This window comes from Sturnira hondurensis, unplaced genomic scaffold (assembly GCF_014824575.4).
Source record: "Sturnira hondurensis isolate 20B ecotype Veracruz unplaced genomic scaffold, ASM1482457v3 Scaffold0005563, whole genome shotgun sequence".
Classification (NCBI taxonomy): domain Eukaryota; kingdom Metazoa; phylum Chordata; class Mammalia; order Chiroptera; family Phyllostomidae; genus Sturnira; species Sturnira hondurensis.
This window is the reverse complement of record NW_028078194.1, coordinates 3052819-3079247: the sequence shown is the minus strand read 5'-3', so window position 1 is coordinate 3079247 and position 26429 is coordinate 3052819. Positions and strand designations below refer to the sequence as shown.

The 26429-nt window shown below is 38.2% G+C and overlaps 1 protein-coding gene across 5 annotated transcripts in view; it reads right to left on the bottom strand.

Annotated features, from left to right (window-relative positions):
* PCGF5 (polycomb group ring finger 5) overlaps positions 1-26429 on the bottom strand; it is a 113367-nt gene that overhangs the window by 24668 nt on the left and 62270 nt on the right. For all 5 annotated transcript variants that reach the window (XM_037047329.1, XM_037047328.1, XM_037047331.1 and 2 more), the window contains exons 3-6: positions 15229-15325; positions 9826-9881; positions 9652-9711; positions 6659-6807 (exon numbers count right to left, since the gene is read on the bottom strand). In XM_037047329.1, coding sequence (XP_036903224.1) covers positions 6659-6807; positions 9652-9711; positions 9826-9881; positions 15229-15325 — 362 coding nt within the window. The remainder of the gene's footprint in view (positions 1-6658; positions 6808-9651; positions 9712-9825; positions 9882-15228; positions 15326-26429) is intronic.

Here is a 26429-nt window from a genome sequence, read left to right as displayed (position 1 = left end):
TGATTTTTTTCTAGTTCCTTAAAAAATGACATCAGGGTTTTGATGAGGATTGCATTAAATCTGTATATTGCTTTGGGTAATATGGACATTTTAACTATGTTGTTTCTTCCAATCCATGAATATGGAATATCTTTCTACTTTATTATACATTTTTCAATCTCTTTTAATAATGCTTTGCAATTTTCAGTATGTAAGTCCTTCACATCCTTTGTTAAACTCATTCCTTGGTATTTTATTCTTTTTGTTGCAATTGCAAAATGAACTGTTTTTCCATTTCTTTTTCTGAAATTTCATTGTTAGTATATAGGAATACAGTGGGTTTTTGTACATTAATTTTGTGTGCTGCAACTTTACTGTATTTGTTTATTGTTTCTAATAGTTCTTTGGTGGTGTCTTTAGTGTTTTCTATATACAGAAACATGTCATCTGCAAAAAGTGACATCTTTACCTCTTCATTTGGATGCCTTCTATTTATTTCTCCTGCCTAACTGCTCTGGCTGGGACTTCCAGAACTATGTTGAAGAAGGGTAGTAAGAGTGGATATCCTTGTCTTGTTCCTGGTTTTAGAGGAAAAGCTTCCAGTTTTCACCACTGAGTATGATATTAGCTGAGGGTTTGTCACACATGGGCTTTATTATGTTGAGGTGCTTTCCTTCTATTATCCATTTTATTGAGTGTTTTAATCATAAATAGATGTTGTATGGCATCAAATGCTTTTTCTGCATCTACTGATAAGATACAATTTTTATCTTTTGTTCTGCTAATGTGCTGTATTATCCTGATGGATCTGCATATGCTAAACCATCCTTTTGCCCCCGGAATGATTCCAGTCCTTTTAAATTTGTTGAAACTTGTTTTGTGGCCTAAGATATAACATATCCTGACAGATGTTCATTATGCATTTGAGAAAAATGTGTATTCTGCTGTTTTGGGGTATTCTATCATTGTTTGTTAGGTCTAGCTAGTTTTAGTGCGGTTCAAATCTTCTATTTCCTTACGGACATTTTTGCCTAGTTCTACCTACCACTGAAAGTGTGGTATATTGTTCAACCATTATTCTCCCTTCAATTCTGGCAGTGTTTGCTTCACATATTAAGGGGCTCTACTGTTAGGTATTTTTATGTTTAACTGTTACATTTTCTTGATGGAATCACACTTTTGTCATTAAAAAATTTCCTTCTCTGTCTTTGACAACTTTTTTCTGTAAGTCTGTTTTTTTTTCCCTGATATTACTGTATCCATTGCTGTTTTTCTGGGTACTGTTTGCATGGCATTTCTTTTTCCAATCTACCTTCAGGCTATCTGTGTCTTTGAGTCTGAGGTATGTCTCTTGTAGACAGCCTACACTTGTACCAGGTATTTTTATCCATTCTGCCAATCTCTGCCTTTCACTGGACAGTATAATCCATTTCCATTCAATGTAATTACTGATAGGGCCAGATTTTTATCTGCCAGTTTGCCATTTCTATTTTAAATGTTCCATTTCTCAATTACTGCTTTATTTCATGTTAAAGATATATTACTTTAATTGCCTTATAACTTCTTTTCCTACATATTTTCAAGTTACTTTCTTTGTGATTTCCCTCAGGATTACAGTTAACATCTAAATTTATAATAATCTAGTTTGGAGTACTACTATCTTAATTTCAACAGTATACAAATATTTACTCATATATACTTCCACTGCCCCTCTCTAAAAAAAAGTTGGAGACAAAAAATACATTGTCTTTTATATTTAACCGTGTAGTTACTGATACCAGTGTTCTTTATTTATTAATGTGGATTTGAGTTACAGTCTAGGGTTCTTTAATTTAGGCCTAAAGGATGCCCTTCATTATTTTTTTTGCAAAGAAGGTCTGGCAGGTACACATTCTGTTAGTTTTTACTTGGGAGTATCTTAGTATTTCCTCCCCTTTTAAAAGATACTAATTTTCTGAAGGACATAGAATACTCAGTTGACAGTTCTGTTTTTCCCCTCATCCTTCTGCTTATATCATCCTACTTCCCTCTGGCCTGCATCTTCTGATGGGAAATCAGTTGCTAAAATTACTGAAGATCACTTGTACATGATGAGTCACTTCTTTATTGTTGCTTTAAAGATTCTGTTTTTCAACAGTTCATGATGTGTCTTGCTATTAATTTCTTTTTTATCATACTTGAAGTTTGTTGAGCTTCCTAGATTTTTAATGTTTTTGCCAAACTTAGGAAGTTTCTGGCCCTTATTTCTTCAATTATACTGCCTGCCCCTTTTCATTTAAAAAATTACTTATTTTTTAATAGAGAGGGTAAGAGAGGTAATAGAGAGAGAGAAACATCAATTAGTTGCCCAACCAGGGACCAACCAGCAACCCAGGCATACGTCCTGACTGGGAATTGAACCTGGGACCTTTTGCTTTGCAGGATAATACCCAACCAACCGAGACACTCTGGTTGGGGCTGCCTGTCTTGTTTTTTCTTGTACTTTTGAAATTTCTATTAAATGTATGTTGATAAGTCTGATAGTATTCTACAGGTCTCTGAGAATTTGTTCATTTTTATTCATTCCTTTATTCCCCTCTTACTCAAACCAAATAAACACAATCTGTCTTCAGGTTTTGGGGTTCTTTTTCTACAGCTCAATATTTGCTGTTGAGCTTCTATGCTGCATTTTTCACTTCAGTTATTATACTTTTCAAATTCCAAAATATTTTTTAAAATAATTTATCTTTATTACTATTTTCTGTTTGGTGAAACTGTTCTTATATTTTTATTTAGATGTTTAGACATGGTTTATTTAGTACTGTGCATACTTAAAATGGATGATTTAAAATCTATTATCTAGTAAGTCCAATGCTTGGACTTTTTCAGGGATAGATTTGGTGAGTGCTTCTTTTCCTGTATATGCACTACACCTCCTGGTTTGTATTTGTGCCTTTTTTTTTAACTGAACACCTTAAGTAATATAACATAACAATCTTGGAAAACCAGACTCCCTCTAGCCCCTCAGGATTTCTTGTTGTGGCTGCTGCTTATTCTTTTTAATGACTTACCTAAACTAACTCTGTAAGTGTGTGTTCTTTACATAATGTGGTCACTAGTTTCCGTATAGTGACTGGATAATGACTGAACAGAGTTCCTTATACACTTGTAAAAACCAAGTCTCCAATCTTTGCTGAGGGACTCTGCGTTTATTTTGGGGGAACGCCTCCAACAGTAAATCAGATTGTTGAAAGCCCTGCCTCAGTTTTCACCTTCTGCTTGTGCAGACCCTTAGGGTCAGCCACAGGGGAGAGCTTAGCACCCTATTCATGTCTTTCCTGACTTTCCTGAGCATGTGTGTGCTTACTCTTCTAGGCTCCCAAGACTACGTCCAAGCTTTTCAAAGTCCCTTGTAAGTGGAGTATTGCAGAACCACCAGATAGGTTGAATAATGACAATTATTTGACATTAATTATTTGACAATTATTTGCAGAGGTGGGCTTTGAAAGAGCTCCACCTCTCTTTTGTTCCTTTTGAGCCTGACACAGTGGGGGATGGGACCAAGGTAAGTCAAAATGGCACAATGTCAGACAGTTTTCTGGATTAACTGGTCCACAGATTTCTGTAAGTCTTTGGTTCATTAGGATTCTGAACAAGTTGATTTTGAAGGGTTTGGCCGTTTTTTAATTGCTTTTACAGAGCAGCAAATTTTTGGAGGTCTTCACTATTTTCACTGCCTTTCTATTCTTAGCACTGGCTTTTAAATTGTAAAAGCAGTAGCTATACCATGCAAGCTATACATGTGACTACTCCACCACCACATTTGGGAATCACATCTTACTGCAAAGGAATAAGTGGCTGAGGAGACTATAAAGAAAAATAGACATTGCTTCCCTGCCTTTAAGGAATTTATAATTATGTTCTAAAGACAATACCAAAAAAGAGTAAAAAACAAAATAAAAAAAAAAACAAACCAAAAAACCCCACAAAACCAAAACCCCAGCACCAGTGCCTGGTATCTGCAGAAACACAATAAATGCTAACTTAATAAATAACCAACTAAGCTCTAATTGAGTGACACATGCAAATCCTATGGAATTTCAGAGATGGGATTCACTAAGGTAGAAAAAACATCACAAAGACTAGAGGTCTCTGCTGGGGTCTTGACAGAAGCACAGGAAGGCGGTGAGAAGAGGCAAGAGCATGCCAAAACAGAAAGACTGTTCAAAATTTTAGAGGGTTTTAATATTCTTAATATAAGCCTTTATATATTCTAGATGCAGAAAGTCCTTTGTCAGGTATGAGTGCCAACATATATGTTAGTACTCATATATAAAGCAATAATTGTTTATCTTGAGAAGTTTCACTGATGGGTACAATGGCAGATAAACTTATCAAGATAGGGTGTAGTTAGTTAAAGGCCTTGAATACTATCTTAACTTGTTAAGACTTGATTCCATAGGCCAGAAGATCGCAAACTGACTACAGCTCTCAAGTCAAATCTGGCTGGACACCTATCCTTTTAAGTAAAGTTTTGCCGGAACACAACTGTGCCGTTCATTCACCATCGTCTACGGATGCTTTGGGGCTACAATGCGTAAGGTGAGTAGCTGCAACAGAGACTATATGGCCCACAGAACCTAAGTATTTATTATCTGTCCCGATTGTGGCCTTGACTCTGGCTTTTACTCTCTGCCTTAAGCACACTCAGGCTGTGGACTCAGCCTTGGGTGATAAAAGAAATTAAGGTACAAAAAATACTTAAGAGACTACTTTGAACAATCTACATATAAGGTGAGCAGCACTAGACTGGAGAATTTTTCAGGACTTATGACAGGCTGAAAGGAAAGAGTAAAAGGTCAAAGATGATCCAAGGTTTTGAACTTGTATGCTTCATTGAAAGAGGGTAATAGTAACTGAAATTGCATGTTTGGAGTAAAGTTAGTTGACAGTACAATGAATCTTTCTTAAAATATGTGCACTTTCAGGTGTTAGGGAAACTCCCACTGGGACACTTACTTTCTTATGAGAAATCGTGCAAAGAAGTATTCTTGACATTTATTTATAAAGATATTCAGCCTTTCTATTGATTTAATTTTCACTACAAGATAATAACTCACGTATTCAAGAGTTAAAGGATGATCAAATCTCTCCTGACAAGAACCTCCCAAAATGGGAATTACAGAAATGACTGGCAATGAGAGAAATGTAAGGTTATTAAAAACCCCAATAAAAACTTACAAAAAAAATGGGTGATCCACCAGAGCATAAAAACAACAGAGAAGCCTAGGAAGGTTAATGGGCACAATGGCCACATCACTAAAGATTTCTGCATTTTATGACATGCTTTATCCAACCAGACTCTATTAATCAAGTCATTATCTTATTGTATTATACTGTTTGTTTACATAAGACCTCACCAAAGTTTTCCTGAGTGAATTTTTTTCTTATTTAAATATCTTCACTGTCCCACATCCACATAGCTGATTTGTATTCACTGACTCACTGTGCTCACATATTCTTCGTTGCAAGATACTGGGAACACTTAATCTAAGATGAAAATTTGTTTTTAATTTTCTAAAAAGAAAATGTCATTAAATGTATTAGTGAAAATTCATGCCCTGGCTGGTGTGGCTCAGTGCACTGAGTGTCAACCTGAGAACCAAAAAGTCGCTGGTTTCATTCCCAGTCAGGGTACATGCCTGGGTTACAGGCCAGGTCTCCATCTGGGGGCGTGCAAGAGGTCACTGATCAGCATCTCTTAGGCTGTTGTTTCTCTCCCACTCTTTCTCCCTCCCTTCCCCTTTCTCTAAAAAGAAACAAAGAAAATCTTTTAAAAAATGTGTTAGTAAAAATTCAACCCACTGGCCTACAAATTATATACAGTGTAAGTAAAAGAAGAGACATTGAATATAATTATTTGAATAAAACACAGAATACAAAGAAAGCAGAAATATTCTCGATGGCTGACATTTGCTAGGACAAAGTGACAAAAATCTACTTACGTGGTAAAGTAGTAAATTTTAAAATGAAAACAAAAGGTTCTTGCAATTAAAAGAAAGTAGGGTGTTTTAAACTCTCTAGTATGGAGGTCCTTTATAAAAAGCTTCAAATAGCAGACAGAGAAAGAAACAGCATTAGAAGTGGAGATTCTATAGGAAATAATCTGGGAGCCTTCCAGAACTTTAAAAGTTCACAGGCATTTTATGACATCCAATTTTACTTCAGAACCAATTAATTATTCATAAAATGTGTTAGGCATGACATGTTTTTGAGTTGCAAATAAAAAGAAATGGAGAGAATCAGATGAGGATGAACAAGAAGGTTGGAGATAATGCCCAACAGGAAATGATCTGAGTCAGAGTTGGTTACCATACTTAAAAAGAGAAAAAATGCATATGAACTCCCAACAAAGGCACAAAAAGGAGGTGGAAAGGAGAAATAGGTGTGATTCTCTGCATCAGCCACTAGGTGGTGGCATTGGCCCAGGACAGTTCAGTTGTGCGGGTTGGAAATCTGGTGCCTGAAGCAATTGCTTGGCCATTTGTAGGCATGGAATGGACAGAGAATGGTATTCTACTTGATTATATTAAAAACTTTGACAGCAAACACTTTGAAACATTAGGGAAATTCATCAACAAATTATCAAAGGTTTACTATAAAATAATTAGTAAAAATACAACTGTACTAGTCCACTCACCTTTACTACATTGTCCCCTGATTGTCCGTTGTTTCGTAAACAATCTAAACATATAGCAATTTGTGGGTCACTTCTGTGATAGTCTTTATCATCCTGATTTTCATCACCTTCTTCATCTTCTTTAGGCCTGTCAACTTTTGAAGTATCATCTGTAAAATTTAAATGAAACTAAAGTTATAACTCAAAGTTGAGATTAAAGTAAAACAATATTTTAATCACTGAAACAAAAATCAGCGTTAAATTCTTTAACTTTAAAATGTTCCAACAGACTCAACAATGACAATATTTTTAAAAACCATCAGTTACTTGTTAACACAGCCTAAGATGTCTAGGCTCACTAGGACATCCAAATAAAAGATTCAGAACTACACCGAGCACTAAAAAACTATAAAACAGCGATTTCCAACTGATGTGCCGTGGCACACTGGAGTGCCACAAGAAATTTTAAAACTTACAGTCTCTGACTATTTTAGTCAGAGACACTGACCTCTTTTCCCTTAGATTGTTGAATAAAACTGATAATGAATAAAAACTATATCTTTTGTCAGATCAGCAAAAAATATATTCTTTGGTGTGCAGAATTTTAGTAATTAGTTTATTGTGTACCATGAGATGAGAAAGGTTGAGAATCACTGGTATAAAATATTCTTTAACTTCTCAAAATTTAAAATTGATATTCATAAAATCAGGTGGTTGACTATGAGTAGAATTATCTTTTTAGACATGTACATAGCTATATAATAACATGCTAAAACTCCATTAAAGAAATCTGAATGGTATACTCACATTAAATCCAAATGTATTTAAGCTATGAACTAACTTCAGCCTACATATAATATATCTGTTGATTCACTCATTTATTGTGCCTTTAACTCTATTAGATATGCACTATGCTAGGCTTGAGGGAACAGTATTAAAAGTAGGGTGTTATCATCATCATCGTCATCCTCACAGTGGTCAGGGACAGGAGGAGATTCAGAAAAGTAAAGGGAACAGATGGAGAAGCCAGATAAGGCCTCTGATGGAAGGGGTAAAACAGACGGCGTGGCCACACACGGGAAAGGTAATACACTCAAACTCTAGGGTGAAGCAGAGATGCAGGGAAATTTTCCAGATAAAATCTCTCTAAGCTGAAACTTGAAAGAATCAGCTAGCCAAGCATTACAGTGCAGGACAGTCTGAGTGAGGGAGAACCCAACAGGCTGGCTCCTCTATGATGACTGACACAAGCATTGCCGCTGTCTCATAGAAAGCAAGTGGGTTATCTTCTGCATATTTATATGAAACCCCCACAGACAGTAGTTGCCTCTCATGAACCACACTCCCACCTCCCAAAAGAGACCCAAATTCTCAACTGAAACTAATGACCAAATATTACAAAATAAAGAGGGAGAAAGAGGGCCCTGGCTGGTGTATGCCTCAGCGGACTGAGTGCCCACTTGTAAACCAAAGGGGTACTTTAGTTAAGCCATTTTTTGTTAGGCTTGGGTTTTTTTAAGTTAATTCATCTTCTGTAGGCTTATTTTGTGGTTGCTGGTTTGATTCCCAGTCAGGGCATGTGCCTGGATTGTGGGCCAGGTCCCTGGTCATGGGCGACTTGTCGACTGGTCGATGTATCTCTCACACACTGATGTTTCTCTTTCTCTCTTTTTTCCTCCCTTCCCCCCCTCTCAAAATAAAGAAATAAAATATTTAGAAAACAAGAGGAAGAAATAATGGGGAAAGGAAGAAAAAACACAAAGTAGGCTGTAGTCCTTCACAAGTGAATCTATAAGATACACAGAGTCATAAACAAAACCTACAGCACAGCTTCTCATGCCGATCCCCTGGGACCCCATCCTCTTTGAAAAGGTAGTCAAGCACCGACATTTACTAACTTTGTATCATCTAGATTTTTACTTTGGCACTAAATGTAATTTACACTTAGGTGAAACAAGCCTTTAGGTTAAGCCATTTTTTTGCAAGCTTGTTTTTTTTAATAGTTAATTCATCTTCTATAGGCTTATTTTGTGGCTATAGATAAAAAATAATCCTTTTCCACCTTATCCCAGTCACTGAAAACTATGCTCAAACTTCCCCTAATACACAGAGCCGGCCCTGCAGTTAAATTAAACTAATGAAACTATGATCCTCATTTTACAAATGGAAAGAGGAAAAGCCTCTTCTCACCCATTTTAATTATGTATAATCGACAATCCTGTGATCTCATGGGAAAACCAGAGGTGGGAGACTGAGCTCACAAGTGAGGCTATAAAAACACACACACACTGTTGAAGATTTCAGTGGCACTTAGGTCATCTTGAAATAAATCTTGTATTAAATATTGGGAAACGATACCCCTTCCTTGTAATTGCAGGTATGTTGTACTTTTCTTTGTGTGAATTACATACTTAGTAAAAGCCTTTTCTCTGCCCAGTAATGTTTGCTACTTTGCTAAAACTATAAAAAATTCACTGATTGCTGAGTCTCCTGGGATCCAGAAGAGAAATTGGGACTTTGAACAGTGACGATGGGAAAAATTGCACCGAGAAATGTTTTTCAAATTTCAGGACAGATGAGCTCCACCTACGAAAACTTCTTTCCAAGAACCCCTTGCTATTCTCTCAGCCACATTGTAGTTCCCTCCCCTATTCAAACCAACATACAAAATAAAATACGACAAAACCTCTCACTGTTCACTTTCAGGCCACGGTTCTTTCTTACTCCAGTTTCCTTTAACTCCCCAGCAAATACTGATGCAATCAGTAGTGAGATTTCTGTTTTACCTCCCTTTTCTCTTCCCAGAGTCAAGTTCTTCTATTTCCTATTTCTTTGAACTGGAGTGGTCTCAGGCTTTTATATAACAGTTTCATAATAAGAGAAGGGTTCATAATATGAATAAAAGACTACATGAATTTTGTACAGTAGAAATTTGAGCTCGAAGAGAGACATTAGATACAAAAAGCTAGCTGATTTGAAAGATGCTGTCAGATACAGATGTAAGAAAAAGTCACCTTGTCCATTTTCTTGAGGCTTATTTTTCTTCCAAAATTCAGATTCACGCTGAAGTTCTTCTAATTTATAAGAAAAAAAAAGGAGTACAAAAATAACAGATCAATCATAAAATATGTAATAGAAATGTTAGTTTCATAAAACGCAAATCTGCAAGGAGCCAAAGAGCAACTTACGTTCTCGCAGTCCAGGGACCAGTTTAAATATGATCTCCTCTAACGTATTATCCAACCTTCCAAGGGAAAGAGAATACACTAACAATGAAGATATCAAAATCAAATACATGAACAGTCTGAGAGCTCCACCTTACAGAACATGGAGAACACGCAGTTTCAGCACCTCTATACCAAGGTCTTCCGCATGTGCGGCGCCCCTATCTCTAGCTTTTCCCATAGTGGTTCACTGGTTACAAAAACGGTCCTAGTCCCCAGTTTTCTCTGTATCTCCACCCTCTGAACATGACCTAAACTCCAACCCCTAATCTACCCACCCCAAGAATATGGGCTAACCTTGAGATATGCTTAGGCCAATAGAATATGACACAAATGACACTGTGCTTAGTTCTGAGCCTAAGCTAAGCCTTCAGAGGCACTGCGTGCTTTTGTTTGCACTCTCAGAATCCTGCCAGCCATGGGAACAGGTGTAGAGGACGAGGTGCCACGCACAAAACCGAGCTGCCCAGCCAAGGCCGCCTCAGAGGCGTTCATTGACAGCCCATCCCAACACGACAGAACCCAGCTGAGGTCAGCAGAGTGGCCTATGTCCTCAATCAGCAGCTAACTGCGGTCACAGGAGTGAGTCCAGCCAAGACCAGAAGAAGCACCTAGATCTGTGAGACGAGGAATTGTGAGGAATAAGAAATGCTTTTTAAAAAATAAATGTTTAAGTATGACATGTAAAGGGTGGTTGGTTCTGCAGCAATAGCTGGTATACACTCTCAAAATCTCTACCACAACTCTGGCTCTTTCCTATAAAGGAAATAAATTCAACTCTCTGTTCTGAGAAATTTAGGCCATTTAGTCATTCTCACTTCTTAGATAAAAAACGTAAATATTCCGCCTGACATTATTCCAGTTTTCTTTTCTGGACAAGAGTGTAAAGCTTCCTTTTCATGGCTTTCATTTCCTCAATCTAATTCTCTTGCTCCCACAATACCCTCTTCTCTCTTCATAGCTTCACTCCGCCCAGCAGCATTACTCCTCCCTAACTACAAACAGGTACAGGTCCCTGAACCCTAAAACACCCAACCTACACTTAACTTACTGTCTTTTCAATCTGGTAACTGTTTCCCAATCTTTTCTTCCAACTGGAAAACCTTTGAAAGCATCATCGACATTATTTCTGTCACATACTGTTTTGCTTCCTTTACTCTGCTGAACTCCCCAAATCATCCATAAGTTCCAACTGGATAGGTTTAAACTTTTAAAATTATTCTGTAGTCATTTTTCTCCTATATTGTTCTCAACCAGTTTGACAGGGTTGTCTAAAACTGCCTCCTTCAAAATGTTCTTTCCTGGTTTTCTTTTTTGTCTACTCTTTTTCTCCCTAAGTATTTTTATTTTCCACTTACCCCTAAATCAAATATTTTCAATGCTCTGCACACTCTGACCTTTCCTGTAGGCTGCCTTCCTTGAGGACCTCATCCACTTCTGTGGCTCTGTACAAACAGGTAACTTATATGTTTAAATTAACTTATACATATTTATATTAGAAGTATATGTTTAATTATAATTAAACTACCACATAAAGCAGATAACTTTTATTTACACACATACTCCATCTCTCTGCTGAGCCCAAGTTCCACATCCCCAACAGAGGCTGAGTGTCTCCTTCCGTTCGTCTGTGTCGCTGTCTCATCAATCCACCTACAAAGTACTGAACACCACTCTTACTGTCTTACTTTTTAAAAGTTGCATTTACAAATAAGACCATATCTCTTTCCAAAAGGGCTCAAAATGTAAGACTTCTTAATGCTCATACCTCTTCCCACTTCTCTCAATTCACACATTTACATCTCCAAGTTCCACTGACAGCTCCTTCTAGATATTTCTCCATCTCATCTTCCCATACTTGTTACCCTTCTAGTTCCTCAATTACCACACTACTTAGACTAGGACAGTGCCGAGCTGTTTTCTTTTAACCTGACCTGTTCATAATAGTCAAATTAGTGCTTAAGATTCATTATTTGCCTGCTCAAGAACTAATTTCTTCCCACCACTTGGTTTCAAGTGTTTACATAACTTGAATCCAACCTACAAACCATAACTAGTGTTATTATCTTACCATCTTTCCTCTGTAGCCAGCAAAAATGCCTTGGGCTTTGCAATCTGTTTCTCCCCCTCACACTCTCTGCCCTGGCTCAATTACTCTTTTCCTACTCTCCAACCAAACCGCTGTTACCTTATTCTTCAAGATTTAACTCAAATACTAACTTGTTCACCAAGCTCCGCCTGACTATTTAATAGCAGTAGCACTTAAAAGTAGCATTTCTTTCCTTCTTAATATTTTTATCAAAGTAATACATATTTATAATTTACAAGTCAAACCTCCCCATAAATCTTTTATTAGATTCCTACAACCCAAGAGGCAACCATGTTCAAATCCAACCTGTTTCTTATAATACTCACTCACTTTCATGTATATGTATGTACACACATATATGTACCCCCCACACACACCCATAGCCATGCTTTTTCTCCTGTGTAGATTTTTATGACATCCTTTTAGAGAAGATTAAGTTTAGTTCTCTGAGATCCTGCAATCCCCACCCCTTTCCTGCTAACATAAACCTTTTCCTTTTATCTTCTGACACAGTCTTATTACCATTTTTTAAAATAACCAGTATTTATATGGTTGTGATTACACACATATTACAGTGTACTATGACTATAGATTCCCCCTCATTCAGCTTTTTCCTTTCCCTGGAGTTGGAAAATAAAAACAAGAAAGCAATTACTATGCACCTATTCCTAAATTCTCTCGAAGAATTTCTTCCCACTTATGTACAAACAGGTCAGGAATCAACCACTTTCATTTCTATTCCTCTGAGATATCCCTCCCCAATCCGGCATATCCTTTAGGAAGGATATGGAATGATTTACTCCACAGTCAGTCAATAAAAGTCACACCTATGTACATACTTCGATTCCTTTGTCCTCTATGCACTTGCTCAACACTATTTGGCACAACTGCAACTCTACTTAAATCCAACTCTCCGTTATCTCTGCACTTTATACCCATGGCTGGGAAAAAATACCCATACCCTTCCAATTTATAACCATAACCCAAATGTGCCTTGAAGGGTGCCAGGAATCATGCACTTCCCCAGCCCCTTTATTCTCTCGCTTTCCTGGACAACACAACACACTTTTTTTCTCTCCTCAAACCCCTACAGCCCTCTTTCTCCATCTTTCAATCTGGGCTGGTAAAGCTATCCCTGCCGTCACCTCCTCATACATTCAGGGCTCCTGGGTCTGCTCAACCTTCACCACTATCAGTTGGCTTCCCATTTCCGCTGTGTCATTGCTCATTCTTTCAACCAGTATTTATTGAGAATCTTACATTCCAGGAGTTATCCTAGGTGCCAGGAATGCAGACATTCTTGTTCTTATTATCTCTGCATTTGCCTTTAAAAAAATTCCTTTGTAGCAATTTTAGTGATTTAGAAGGAAAAAACTTCTTTCTATAAAGGATATCATTGGATAAACTAACAAAAACTGAAATGTGGAAGGCAATTAAAGTATTATACCAATGTAATCATATTGTGATTATGTAAGATAACATCTCTAGTCTTAGGAACTATGCACTAAAGTATTCAGAGGTAAGGGTAGTACTGTATGTAATTTACCCTCAGGTGATTCAGAAAGAAACACAGAGAGCAGCAAAAATGTGAGCATAGGATAAAGCAAATGAGATAAAATGTTAATCTGGGTAGAGAAAATACAAGTATTCCTTGTACTACTTTTATTTTTGCAAATACTTGTAATTTTTAATTATTTCCAAATACAAATTTAAAAAATGTATGATGCTACATTTTAGCCAAGGGAATTAGATTTAATTAAATTGTGACTGGATTCCTTCAGGTATCTAATAGTCAAAACCAAAAGTTAAGATAATTTGTTACAACACAGTAATTATTACCTACTCCATTTTAAAGTGCTGTTTGTTTACAGTTTTTGATAAAAGCAGCAGGAAAAAGTTTTATTTGACAGCAAAAGTGTGTTCTGGTCTCCTCTGCATTATTGAAACCAGGCTCTGGCCTCAGCACTGCTGCCATGTGGGGCTGGGTCTCGAGGAAGGCGGGGCTGGGTCTCGGGGAAGGCGGGGCTGTCCCGTGAACTGCGGCTGCTTAGCAGCAGCTGGCACCCCGTCCTGACCAGGGAAGGTGCTCCCAGACGCTGTTAAACGCACACTGGGGGAAGGGCGAAATCGCCCCTGACTGAGAGGCGCTGATATGAACCCAATCAAGGCGCCTGGCTCAGGACTACAGAATACAGTAGACCAATGGTTTCAATGTTAACATGTCTCAGAATCACCCGGAGGGCTTCCCACCTACGGTAGGCTCTGCTCTTAGTTTCTGATTCACCAAGTCTGAGGTGGGGTCTGAAAACAATCATTGCTAACAAGATACTCATAGCCTGGGGACCACACTTTGAAAAACATTGGGCTAGACATTTACCTGCAGATAAATTAATCCAACTACAGGTACTGAAATAGAAAAAGGTCTGAAATGTAAAACTTGCAAATCCAGATTCATGGAATGATGGCAAACATCACCCAGAAATGAAAATTACATAAAGCTATCTAGAGAACATCTAGAGCAGTTTTTAGATGTGTACTTCCCTACGATACACAGTTTATCTGTGACAGAGCTATGCTATATATGTGACCAGACTTAAGTAAATAGTAGCCATTTAAAAAATTCTGTAAGTTTTACATAAATGTTTGTGAACTCTTTTTTGAACATCTAATAAATTTAAAAGAATTAACAGTACCAAAACTAGTCTTTCTCACTATTAAGTCTGCTCTCTTGCAATACCATGTATTGCAACAAAAGTAGTGTTTTGCACTCTGACTGGTGTGGCTCAGTGGGTTGGGCGCCATCCTGCAGACTGAAAGGTTGCCGGTTCTATTCCCAGTCAGGGTGCGTGCCTGGGCTGAGGGCCAGGCCACCAGCTGGGGAAGCACCAGAGGCAGCTGATCAATATTTCTCTCCCTTTTTTTCTTCCTCCCTTCCCCTCTAAAAAAAAATAAATAAAATCTTTTAAAAGAAAAGAAGTGTGGTGTATAGAATATTAAAATACTAAAAATAGCTACAACTAAATTAACTCTCGGAGCCTGAGATAAAGTTATAATTTTTAATTTGGAAATGTATTTCTTAAATACTTAATATGTACATCCTTACTTTTTAATTCTGCTTAATAAATATTCTAAAATGAAATAAAATGTTTAAATGAAAACCATACATTTCATAAAACCTGTATTAACTGAGTCAAGGTACTAACAAATATTATGCATAATAAAAATTATTAAGTACTTATGTAATTTACTTAGATGCACTATAAAATACATTTACTTACCTCAACATTTCTAATGGGTTTGTCTCATGAACTTGGTTGCCACACCTTGGACAATCATTGCTATCTTCAAAGTGCTGAACGATACAAGTCTTACAGACTAAGAAGAAAGATGGTGTTAGGTTAAAATGCATCATTTGAATTTTGAATGTAATTAGAAAGTCTTTAAAAATTAACTATTATAGGTAGATTACTAATCTTTAGTCAAATTTTAAATTGTAACACTGAAGAAAACCCAACTGAAATAAAGCCTACGGCCACAATGTAAAAAGCATATAGCTTTTTATTGTTTTTCTTAACTGTATTAACAAACCAAATTCATTCATACTACCATAAAAAAGCTAGTTCATGTAATAAAAAGGTTCTGAAAGAAGTAGGACCAAAAGAAGTTTTTCCTTTTACTGATAAAACTGCATTTTCCCCCCTAGAAATTTATTCTAATGCAAAATAAAAAGTTCATTAAAAAATGAGTTTTCAACACATGCATTACTTTTCATTGGCAGGATGCTCCTGGAACAAAGCAGGAGTTACAGCAGAACTTCTGGCCTTTGCAAAGTACAAAGAGTCTATGCTTACAGGGCCACGGTTCCATGGAGCACCGAGCGTGGCCACGGCACCAAGCGGCACAAGGGCACAGGAGGTGGAGGGAGAGAATGACTGCAACGCTGACAGCAAAAACTGAGATTTTAAATGAAGATTCTAAACTAAGCTAACAGAAACATATGATTTGTGAATTTTTTTGACACAAGCCTAAATAGCCTACATTCTCTCCAAATAATAATCTTTCTTGCTATGAATCTCTCTCACTCTTCCTAAGCTCCTACTACCTACTTTGCCAACTGTTTTCACCCCAAACCTAGACATATTTACATCACTGGACTACAGAAACGTTCACCCACTTCCCTGTCCCAACACCCACTCCTCCAATACAGACAGGCTCCGCTGAGGCCCATTCTACAACACAACTGCAAGTGGCTTCTTCTCCCCTGAGGCCCGACACTATGTAAAAGAAGTAAAGATTTATCTAAACAATTGAGCAGGAGTAAACACTAAAGGATTCTTATCACTGAGATTAGGTCTGAAAATTCAAGCATGTTACACACACGAGTCAGAGCAATGATGGTCAGGGAAGAATTCTACTAGGCATCTAGTTTCAAAATCATTACTACATATAGAGAATAATACCTTGGTATCTTCTTTCAGTGACTCAGTAGACAGTTACTGAAGGCCAGACACTGTACTAGGGGTTGGGATGCAGGAGTGAACAAAACAAAGTCCATTGCCTTACGAGCTCACAGTCTCTTCAAGAAGGCAAATAAAAGACTTTAGTAATAAGTCAGACTAAAAAAAGGCGGAGAGTACTGGGGGCTGGCAGCTATTCTAGATAGCGTGATCAGAGTAGTACTTTTGTGAGAAGGTGACATCTAAGCACATTTTTTTGTGAAGAACACCTGAATCCCACTTCCTCTATCTCTTTTTACCATTACATACAGATATTAGGGTAACACCCTTCATTTCAATTCTCTCAAAATTTGTATTAAGCACAGTATCAGGCAGAAAACATTACAAATAAAAAAGCTGAGATATGAATATATCCTATGTCCTCCGAATCTTTTAGTCCCAAAAAGGTTCTAAAAGTCTTCTAAAAAGCCAAAATAATGTTTGGGAAGGGAGGGCCGCCTTGTTAAGCCATCCCCAAGTGGAGGACAGAGGAGCCGAATTCCTTTAGAACAGCGCTAGTATTTGCTCTTTCCCCTAGCACAGTGGGTAAGTCTCTGAAATTTGGGAAAGAAGGCAAAAAACAAAAAACAAAAACCAAAAAACATTAGAGACAAAAATAAAGGGTGACCACTCATTACAAAGACTGATCCCTTCCTGGAGCTCTGATCCTTGTGGTTCAAAAGGTTTATCACGCTCAAGGATTGAGGAATTTCTGGTTGTCTATAGCTTTGGCCAAATGGAGAGACACATGATATGCCTTGGGCAAGCCCTGCTCTGAGTCAGCCAAAGGCCGAGGGTTAGGAGCCTGTCATCCCAAGGACAAAAGTACTAATCTAGGTTGCTGAAGACAGAAATGTAAAGTTCATCCACCCAGAGGTACACAGAGTTTCAAGAATAAGTCTGTGTTAATTGATTAAGACCAAGACACCACCAGTGCCCAAGGATGCTGACAGGGAATATTAATCTATATTCTAGATGTAGAGTGTCCAATATGATAGCCACTAACCACACATGGCTATTGAACACATGCAATATTTCCAGTTTAAGTTGAGATGTGCAATAAGTGTAAAATATAGTAGATTTCAAAGGCTTAGCATGAAAAAAAATCTTGATTTTTATAACTACATGTTGAAATAATATTTAAACACAACAAAATAAAATATTAAAATTATTTTCATTTTTTCCTTTTAAAAATGTGGCCACTAGAACATTTTAAATTACACAGGTGGCTCACACTTTATTTCTACTGAACAGCACTATTCTAGAAAGACCTACAGAGAGCCCCACCTGGAGATGAATTTATACCCCACACCAACAGGCGAGATATCTGGGCTATTTCACTTCTGCAGGTGAAGAAGAGGCTCCCACAAGCCGGGCAACCTGTCCACTCTCATGAGCGGCAGCCCGGGGACGTGACTCTAGGTTTCCTCACATGGAATCACAAATCTTATGTCAAATTTTAAAGATTTTTCAACTTCACAAAGGAAAAGAACATTATGTAGAAATACCATCTCTCCAAAGCATCCTAAGCATCTTTATTAAACCTGATCACCAAGTAAACATGACAGATAAGCCACCCCACAGGGCACGGGAATGTACCTTATTACATGATGTGTTACGTGAAAGAAATTTTAAAAAGATTTTTCAGGGGCAAAGACCAGAAAATTGTTTTTAATTTTTTTCAAATAGTTTTAGAAAGAAAAAAAAAACCTGAGACGCTGAAATACATTTTTACTCTAGTTTTCACTTTTCTTCAGATGACTCAGTGGTGGGTGTCACCACCGACACTATAATCACCAGCACGGGGTGTGTGTACCAGACACCACCCTAAATGCTTCCACACATATTTCATTCAACACAATTTAATTATTTAATCCTCACTACAACCCTATGAATTAGGTGACATTATTAGGCCTCTTACAGATGGGGAAAGTAAGTAGAGAATTTCATCAGTTTGCCAAAAATCCTGAAGTCAAGAAGGTGGTAAAAGCAAGGATTTTAATCAAGAGCCCATCTGCTTAACCAACACATGCCTATATGATACATCTGCTTCTAATTTTACTTCCATTGCTCCGCAATAATTTGCTTAAAAAGCTTTACCCCTTAGTTTGGAAGCCTTAAGTATGTCTACTTATAGAGTCAGAATTCCTTTTAAACTGAATATTTAGCACAAAATAGCTCTTTTAAGTAACTTACTCCTTAAAAACAACAACAACAAAAAACCCTGTAGTAAATAAATACATTTACCTCCCACAAGCTTTTAGAATTAGAACCTGAGAAAACCCAAGCCAGAAGTTCAGTGAGGATTTGCTTTCCCTTAGATATTTATAAAACTTATCACTACAAAACTACCCCCTGATTCTTAATTTTTAATTTGGTTTATACCAGCTATACAACACATTTTTAAATGTCTTAAAAGATTTAATGCCAAGCTCTTTAACTGCCCAACTGTCCAACTGGTTAACTCGAGTGGTCCAAGATAAAAAGGTCCCAGTCTGGGTTAAGACTACACTGTAAGGAGATTAATTAGAATCTTCATGTTCACCAGCCATTCTAGAGGCAGATAGATGTTGTAGCCACAAGAAACACCTAGTTCAGAAAGAGAGTTAGTCTCACCAAAGCCATCTCCAGTTGAAAAAAACACTTAACTAGCAACAAATGTTAACATTTACTGAGCACTAACCAAATATCAGGCTCCAGGCTGAGGGCTGTACATAGATTATGGTATGGACTGTTACAACCTGCCCCCCTGCCCCCAGGCAATGAGGAATGCAGTAGTACTAGGCAGCCTGAGTAGGCTGCCACAGCTGTCCACACCTGCCCACAGCTGCCCAGCTGTGTAGCAGAGACGGCATCCATCCCCAGGCTGTGCGCCTCTAGGACTAAACACCGAATCACCATAAAGTCAGTAACTCTTGATTCTTGGCATCAGTATTTCTTATTTTTTAACTGATCTTTATATTTAGTTGATCACAAACATCATGAAACTTCTGCCTAAAGCTTAGTAAGTGAAATCTTTCGTTTTACCATTTCTTAGATTTGAACTAGGCTGTTGTACAAATTAATAGAGAAAGAGTCATGTGCCAATTAAAACAGTGGTTCTCAAGTTGAGATGGGCACCACAATCACCACTGAGACCTTTTAAAGAACAGATTCATCGGCTCCCTCCCGAACCAATTAAATCAGAATCTCTGAGAGTGGCAATGAGACTCTAACTTTGCAAAGCTCTCCACTAAGAAAGTCAAAAGATAACTGGGAAATCCTGGCCAGAGGAGGCCAGGAGCTGGCCACAAAATCCTCACTGACTAGTACCTCTGACAGGTGGACCCATTCAAATATCTGGACCTCTACCTAATCATAGTCAGAAGTCACTTTACTATTCACTATTAGAAAATCACTGTCACAGGACAAAACACAATCCAAAGAAGATGGGACTAACATACCCTCTCCCTATAACGCAGAGGCCAAGGTAGTGCAGCACAACTGCTCTGGACAAAGGACAACCTTGAGGCACATTGCCTGGATTTGAACCTCAGTTCTGCCACTAGGCACATTACTGTACTTCTTTATACAAGGGAGATAGCAAGGACACTTATGTCACAGGGCTCTTGTAAGGATTCGGTAAGATAATATATGAAAATGTGTAGCCCTGGCTGGTGTAGCTCAGTGGACTGAGCCCTGGCCTGTGAACCACAGGGTCGCCAGTTTCATTCCCAGAAAGGGCTCATGCCTGGGTTGCAGGCCAGGTCCCCAATGGGGGGCACGTGAAAGGCAACAACACACATTAACATTTCTCTCCCTCTTTTTCTCCCTCCCTTCCCCTCTCTCTAAAAAATAAATAAAATCTTTTAAAAGTATATGTAAAATGTGTAAATTAGTGTATGGTAACTTGCAAAGAGTCAGTAAATGTAGCTATAACTACAAATTATATCACTGGATGAACATAAAATCATAACAAGGAGAATCAGATTATGGAATATTAAATGGCAACAGACTGATTAGTTTGATATGTATCTTATGGCAGACGATCTTGCTAATGGAACTTGAAATGTCTATTATGTATTGGGATTAATCCTCTGCAGCTATGACCACCCTAGAGATACAGCCTTACAACTCAAGCATGGTATTTTCTACATATTGCTTCACCTGAATGGGAACTGCCTATATTTGCATGTATGATACATCTTTTTCTGGATTGGAGGGTCAAGACTGACCAACACTTCTCCACTACACATTCCTTCCTTCCTTAACTTTACGTGTTTAACACAATTCCAGCACAGTCCCACTGGTCTAGGAGCTACCGTATTCTGTCTCCTCGCTTTACACCTGCTCTGAAGTACCACTGCATGCTGATTTCACAGTGTAACAGAAGGCTATCCTACATCTCTACCTTCAAGTCTTGCGAGGCTGGGGAGGGTGGTATTCTCCACAACGGGCACAAGGACCGTTTGCTGTTGCTCTCTTGGATATACCCACACCTCTGTGTATCAGAGAGCTAGCTGCCCAGCTCTGAGGATGCAAAGTAATCTACACAAATTTCTCTTCTTGGGCACTAATTCTGCTATCATTGATAATAAGACAACAGTCTTTTCTCTCATGCCTTTGGTGATGTCATTCATTAGTAATGTTCTGTTTATTAAAAGTGATCAAATGCTTTATTAAAATCATCCTAACGCACTGGGTTTATGTTAACACAGAAGTGTGTTTTTTTCCTCCCTTAAACACTGTCACCGACTGTATTTGCTCTTCTTGGTTAACACTCATTTGGTACAGTTTGCTTGGAAAACTTCATCTCTTATCTGCTAAGAGTCTACAAGTAAACTGTAGTGATCTGCAAAGAGAAGAGGCATCAACTTCCTGATTTTGATAAATATTCTTACAGGAGAAACTGACAATATTCTCACAAGAGTTTTCCAGAATATGTGCTTCCATGAGACAGTACTTCCTGGTTTTACTTGTGTTAGGAACTAATAAACACCTTTCTTCTCTTATGTTATAAACGGCACATTTCTTTTGAAGGCCTACGTGAGTTGCAATTTCATGGAGAACACCAAGGATAGCATTACTTTCTACTAAGAAGAATGCCTTTGTTTCACCCTGACAGAGGAGCAGGCAGCAAAGCAGAGGATCTTACATCAAGCATGCCAGGAGACCAAATGTCCAGGCTTAAGGAGTTAAGGGGACTCTAAGGTTCGGGGAGAGCTTGCTGGTTTGCCGAGTGCAGCCACGCCCTCATACCCCTCCTGATCAATACGAATGCTGGGGTGCATCAGAGTAATCATCTCCCTACACATACTCTTAGAGACTTTGTTCTCTACTTCAACTTTTCTACCTCTCTTTTTCATCATACTGATTCAGTTAAACTATTAATCCTGGCTAAATCCAACATACTCTGCTTATACAAGATTGTAGCTGTGGAAGAAAAATATGCACTGTGTTGATTGGTGTCTCACCTTAAATTCATGACTATGAACGCAGAGTGGGCCCTTCATCCGCCAGGCAGGCATACTCACCGCTGCAAGTCCATTATGATCTCCGAATACCTTCCCTCTCTCCTCAAATCCACAACATATCCTCCCCCAATCTCACTCTCCACTGATGACCTCGCTTTCTATTTTATTAAAAACGAAAGTAAAAAAACTGAGACAAAGATAATTCATACCACCACACGACTGGCATCTATACTTAGTGCTCTTGCTTATTTCCAGAACTTCCACGTGCCCATCTGAAGTCACCCTCCACTCTGGACCCCTCCCAGCAACCTAAGGACACGGCTCCAGCGTTCTTCCCTTTCACCCACGTCAGTCTTTTGCTATCCGCTGAAGATTCCCATCAACATTCAAACATATGCCTCATCTTAAAACAAAAATTGCTGACCCCATTTCCCTTGTCAGCTACCACTCCATTTCAGAGCTACCTATACTCCCTCCAATTCTCCTCTTCCCATTCTTTTTTTCACTTTTTTTAAACCTTAAGATAAAATACTCACACAATCATAGCACAATCATCAAAACCAGGACATTTAAAATTGTTCCATTCTTTCACACCTATGCAGGCTCTCACCCCTTACCATTCCATTGAAACTGCTTGACAAGATTATCCACGGCCTCTGTGTTGCTACATCTAGTGGTCTTCTCTCAGTCCCATCTTACTCAGCACAGTTGACTCAATCACCCCTTCTCCTCCACACTACGTGTGTGCTTTGCCTCCCATGATCCCACACTTTGTTTTCTTCCTATCTCTCTGACTCTTCCTCCTCGGTGCCCCAGAGCTGCACCCTCAGTCCTCTTCTCTCCTCTAGAAGTGAGTACTCATTCCTTCGGTACTCTCATCGTTTCAATATGATCTACGTGCTGATATCCTCCAGACTCACATGTCCAACTCCCAACTAGACATCTCCATTTAGATGTCTCAAAAAACGGCCATCAACTTTTCCTATAGGATCTGATGACATCTTTATCCCTCAACTTTCTCATACCAAACTCTTACAGATATCCTTTAAGACTGCCTTAACTCCAGAGCTGGGTGGAAGTGAGCAAAGGGGGAAAACATGGGGACAGCTGTAATAGCATAAATAAAAATATTTTAAAAGATTTCAAAAGACAGACTTAACTCCTTGACTCCTTTTTCTTTCACAACTCCTAAGCAGTTCATTAGCAAATTTGGCTCTACCTTCAAAATATAACTAGAATCTAACCGGTTTTATCACCACCACTGCCACCGCCACCGCCACCTTGGTGCAAGCCACCATCATCTGTTGCCTGGACTTATGCAACAGCCTCACACCAAATCTGTTCAACAGTAGTCAGAGTGATGCTTTCAAACCTAAATCAGGTAATGTCATTCCTCTATCAAAATCCTGCCTGGAATGGGTCATTTCTTTCAGAGGAAAAGCCAGATTCCTACAACGGCCTTATGAGAGCTGCACACTGTGCCTGGGGCCCACATCCATTCCTGTCACCCCTCGGAACTCTCCTTTGCTCACTGCTGTCTAGACACACTGGCCTCCTGACCATTTCTCAACGTGTCAAGCATGTGCCTGTCTTAGACCCTTTGCTCTTGCTATTCCCTGTACCTGGAATATTCTTCCCTCAGACTTGTAAATGCCTAGTTCTTTTACCTATTTAAATCTGGTCAAATGGTACTTTTGTAACCAGGTCTACCCTAAACAGAGGCTTATTTTAAATTGTAACAATTTCCCACTGACTGCCCTAATCCTCTTACCCAGCTTGGCTCTCCCTTTTTCTATACCACTCACATTACTTTCTCTATACCAATCATATTACTTATTGCCTACTATGTTGTCTAATGAATTCCAAGTACCCAGAACTGTACCTGGAGGAGGAGGAGCTAAGTGAATACTTGAAGAATAAACGAGGACACAGAGTTAGGGACAGCAAAGGGAGCCAAGGTTCTAGGACCCACAAGTGTACTATTTTAGTCAAGTCAGAAATTGACCCATGTTTTCAAATCACAGAAAGAAAATCTGAGTTTACTAATTTTTTGACAACTAAAATGAGTTAATTCAATATAAACTAAAATGTATTTTAGTTTTATAAAATGCAATAATTATTTTCTATTAACTGAGTAAAGAAATGTCAGTGGTTGAGCCTCTGAGGGAACATAGCTTTGGTTCACTGGTGTTTAAATTTTTAATATAATATAGTAATCTGGTAAAAACCAGTGTTATGAAGCATCAGTAGTTATGAAAATTCTTTAAAGTACTGAAATGAAATTATCTTTGTCTTTTGTACAGACCAGACTCTACTTACTCTTAAGGTTTACGGTCAGCCTTTCTGCTGGACTCTTAAACATACCTGCACTGACCCTGGCTTCTAATTCTGAACATGTGTTTGAGGTCATATATTTTCTTTCAATCCATCATAATATCAGTCCCAACTCACTCTGATCCAGATCTAATTTATTCTCAGAAGCCAATATGAAAGACAATTTCATTTTTTATCTGTTATCCCCTACTTTTGTTGTTTAGCATCCACTATGATACTTTGCTCAACTGTTTAAACATTCTTTACTATCTAAGGCATAGTTTCAAAAGTTAAAAGAAGAACACATCTCACATAATTCTTCTTTAACATTATTACTAATAATAGATGACACCTAGATTGTCTAAGACCTATAATTATTCTTCCTTATTTAAAAAGAATCATCAAAATGAGCACTATAATCATTTTCATGAATGAGTGACTAGTTACTGCCAAAACACTGTTTGGAACATGTAACCTCAGTACACCGGCAGACTCATTTCTAGTACAACCCTAAAACATTCTATCTCTACCCGCTGAGGCTTTAATATAACTTCCACTTAAGCCTTTAATTTTTTCTTAAAAAAGATAAATAACTTATTTAAACTAAAAAAAGAGAAACCCCCAAAACAAAAACAGTTCACTCATTTCTCCCCCAACCTCTGGCAACCACCAATCTATTCTCTGTATCTATCAGTGTGGAATTTTAAAACCTTTTTTAAGATTCCACCTACGAGAGAAATCATAATCAGCCATTATTTGTCTTTCTCTAACTCATTTCACTTAGCATAATGTCCATTCATACTGTCACAAATGGCGACATTTCATTTGTCCATATCAGTGAGTAATATTCCTGTGTGTGTGTGTGTACCATACTTTCTTTATTCATCCACTGATGGATACTCAGGTTTCCATATCTTGCCTATTGTACATAATGCTGCAATAAACATGGGGGTTCATACATCTTTTCAAGTTAGTGTTTTGTTTTCTTTCAATAAATCCCCAGCAGTGAAATTGCTGGATCATATGGCAGTTCAATTTTGAATATTTGAGGAACCTCTGTCCTGTTTTCCACAGCAGCTACAGTGATTTATCCTCCGACCAGCAGTGCGGAAGGGCACCCTTTCCTCCACACTCTCACCAACATGATGCCGCCTCTGTTTGGTAACAGCCATTCTACCAGTGTGAGGAGATACTGCATTATAGTTTTCATTGCATTGCCTTCATGATTGGTGATGCTGAGCACTTTTTCATGTACCTGTTGTTGGCCATATGTATGGCTTTGGAAAGATGTCTATTCAAATCCTCTGCCCATTTTTAAATCAGATTGTTCTTCTGCTATTGAGTTGTATCGGTTTCCTATATTTCGGATATTAGCCACTTACCAGATACATGATTTGCAATTATCTTCTCCCATTCAAAACGTTGCCTTTTCATTTTGTTGCTAGTTTCCTATGCTGTACAGAAGCTTTTTAGTTTGATATAGTACTACTTGTTTATTTTTTATTTTGGTGTTAGATTCAGAAAATCATTGCTAAGTCCTATGACAAGGAGCTTACCACCTACATTTTCTTCTAGGACTTTTAGGGTTTCAGGCATGTTTTACTTTTAAGCCTTTTTTAAAATCCTCACCTGAGGATATTTTTTATTGCTTTTAGAGAGAGAGAAACAGAGCAGAAGAGGATGACAGGGAGGAGGGGGAGACGGGGAGACGGGGAGACAGAGAAGAGAGAGAGACAGAGACAGAGAGAGACAGAGACAGAGAGAGACAGAGAGAGACAGAGAGAGACAGAGAGAGACAATTCAATTGGTTGCCTTCTCCTATTCCTCTGCCTCCCCCCAAACAGGGGCAATCACACCAGCAACCTGGGCATGTGCCCTGACTGGGAATCAACCAGTGACCTTTTGGTCTATGGGACAATGCTCCAACCAACTGAGCCACACTGGGCAGGGCTTACTTTCAAGTCTTTAATCCATCTTCAGTTCATTTTTTGTTTATTGTATAAGATAATGGTCCAGTTTCATTATTTTGCTGTGGCTGATTTTCCCATTTATTGAAGAGATTATCCTTTGCTCATTCTATATTCTTGGCTCCTTTGCTGTAAATTAATTGAGCATATATGTGTGTTTATTTCTGGCTCCTCTATCCTGTCCCATTGATATCTGTGTCCGTTATTATGACAATATCACACTGTTTTAATTACGATAAATTTGAAATCG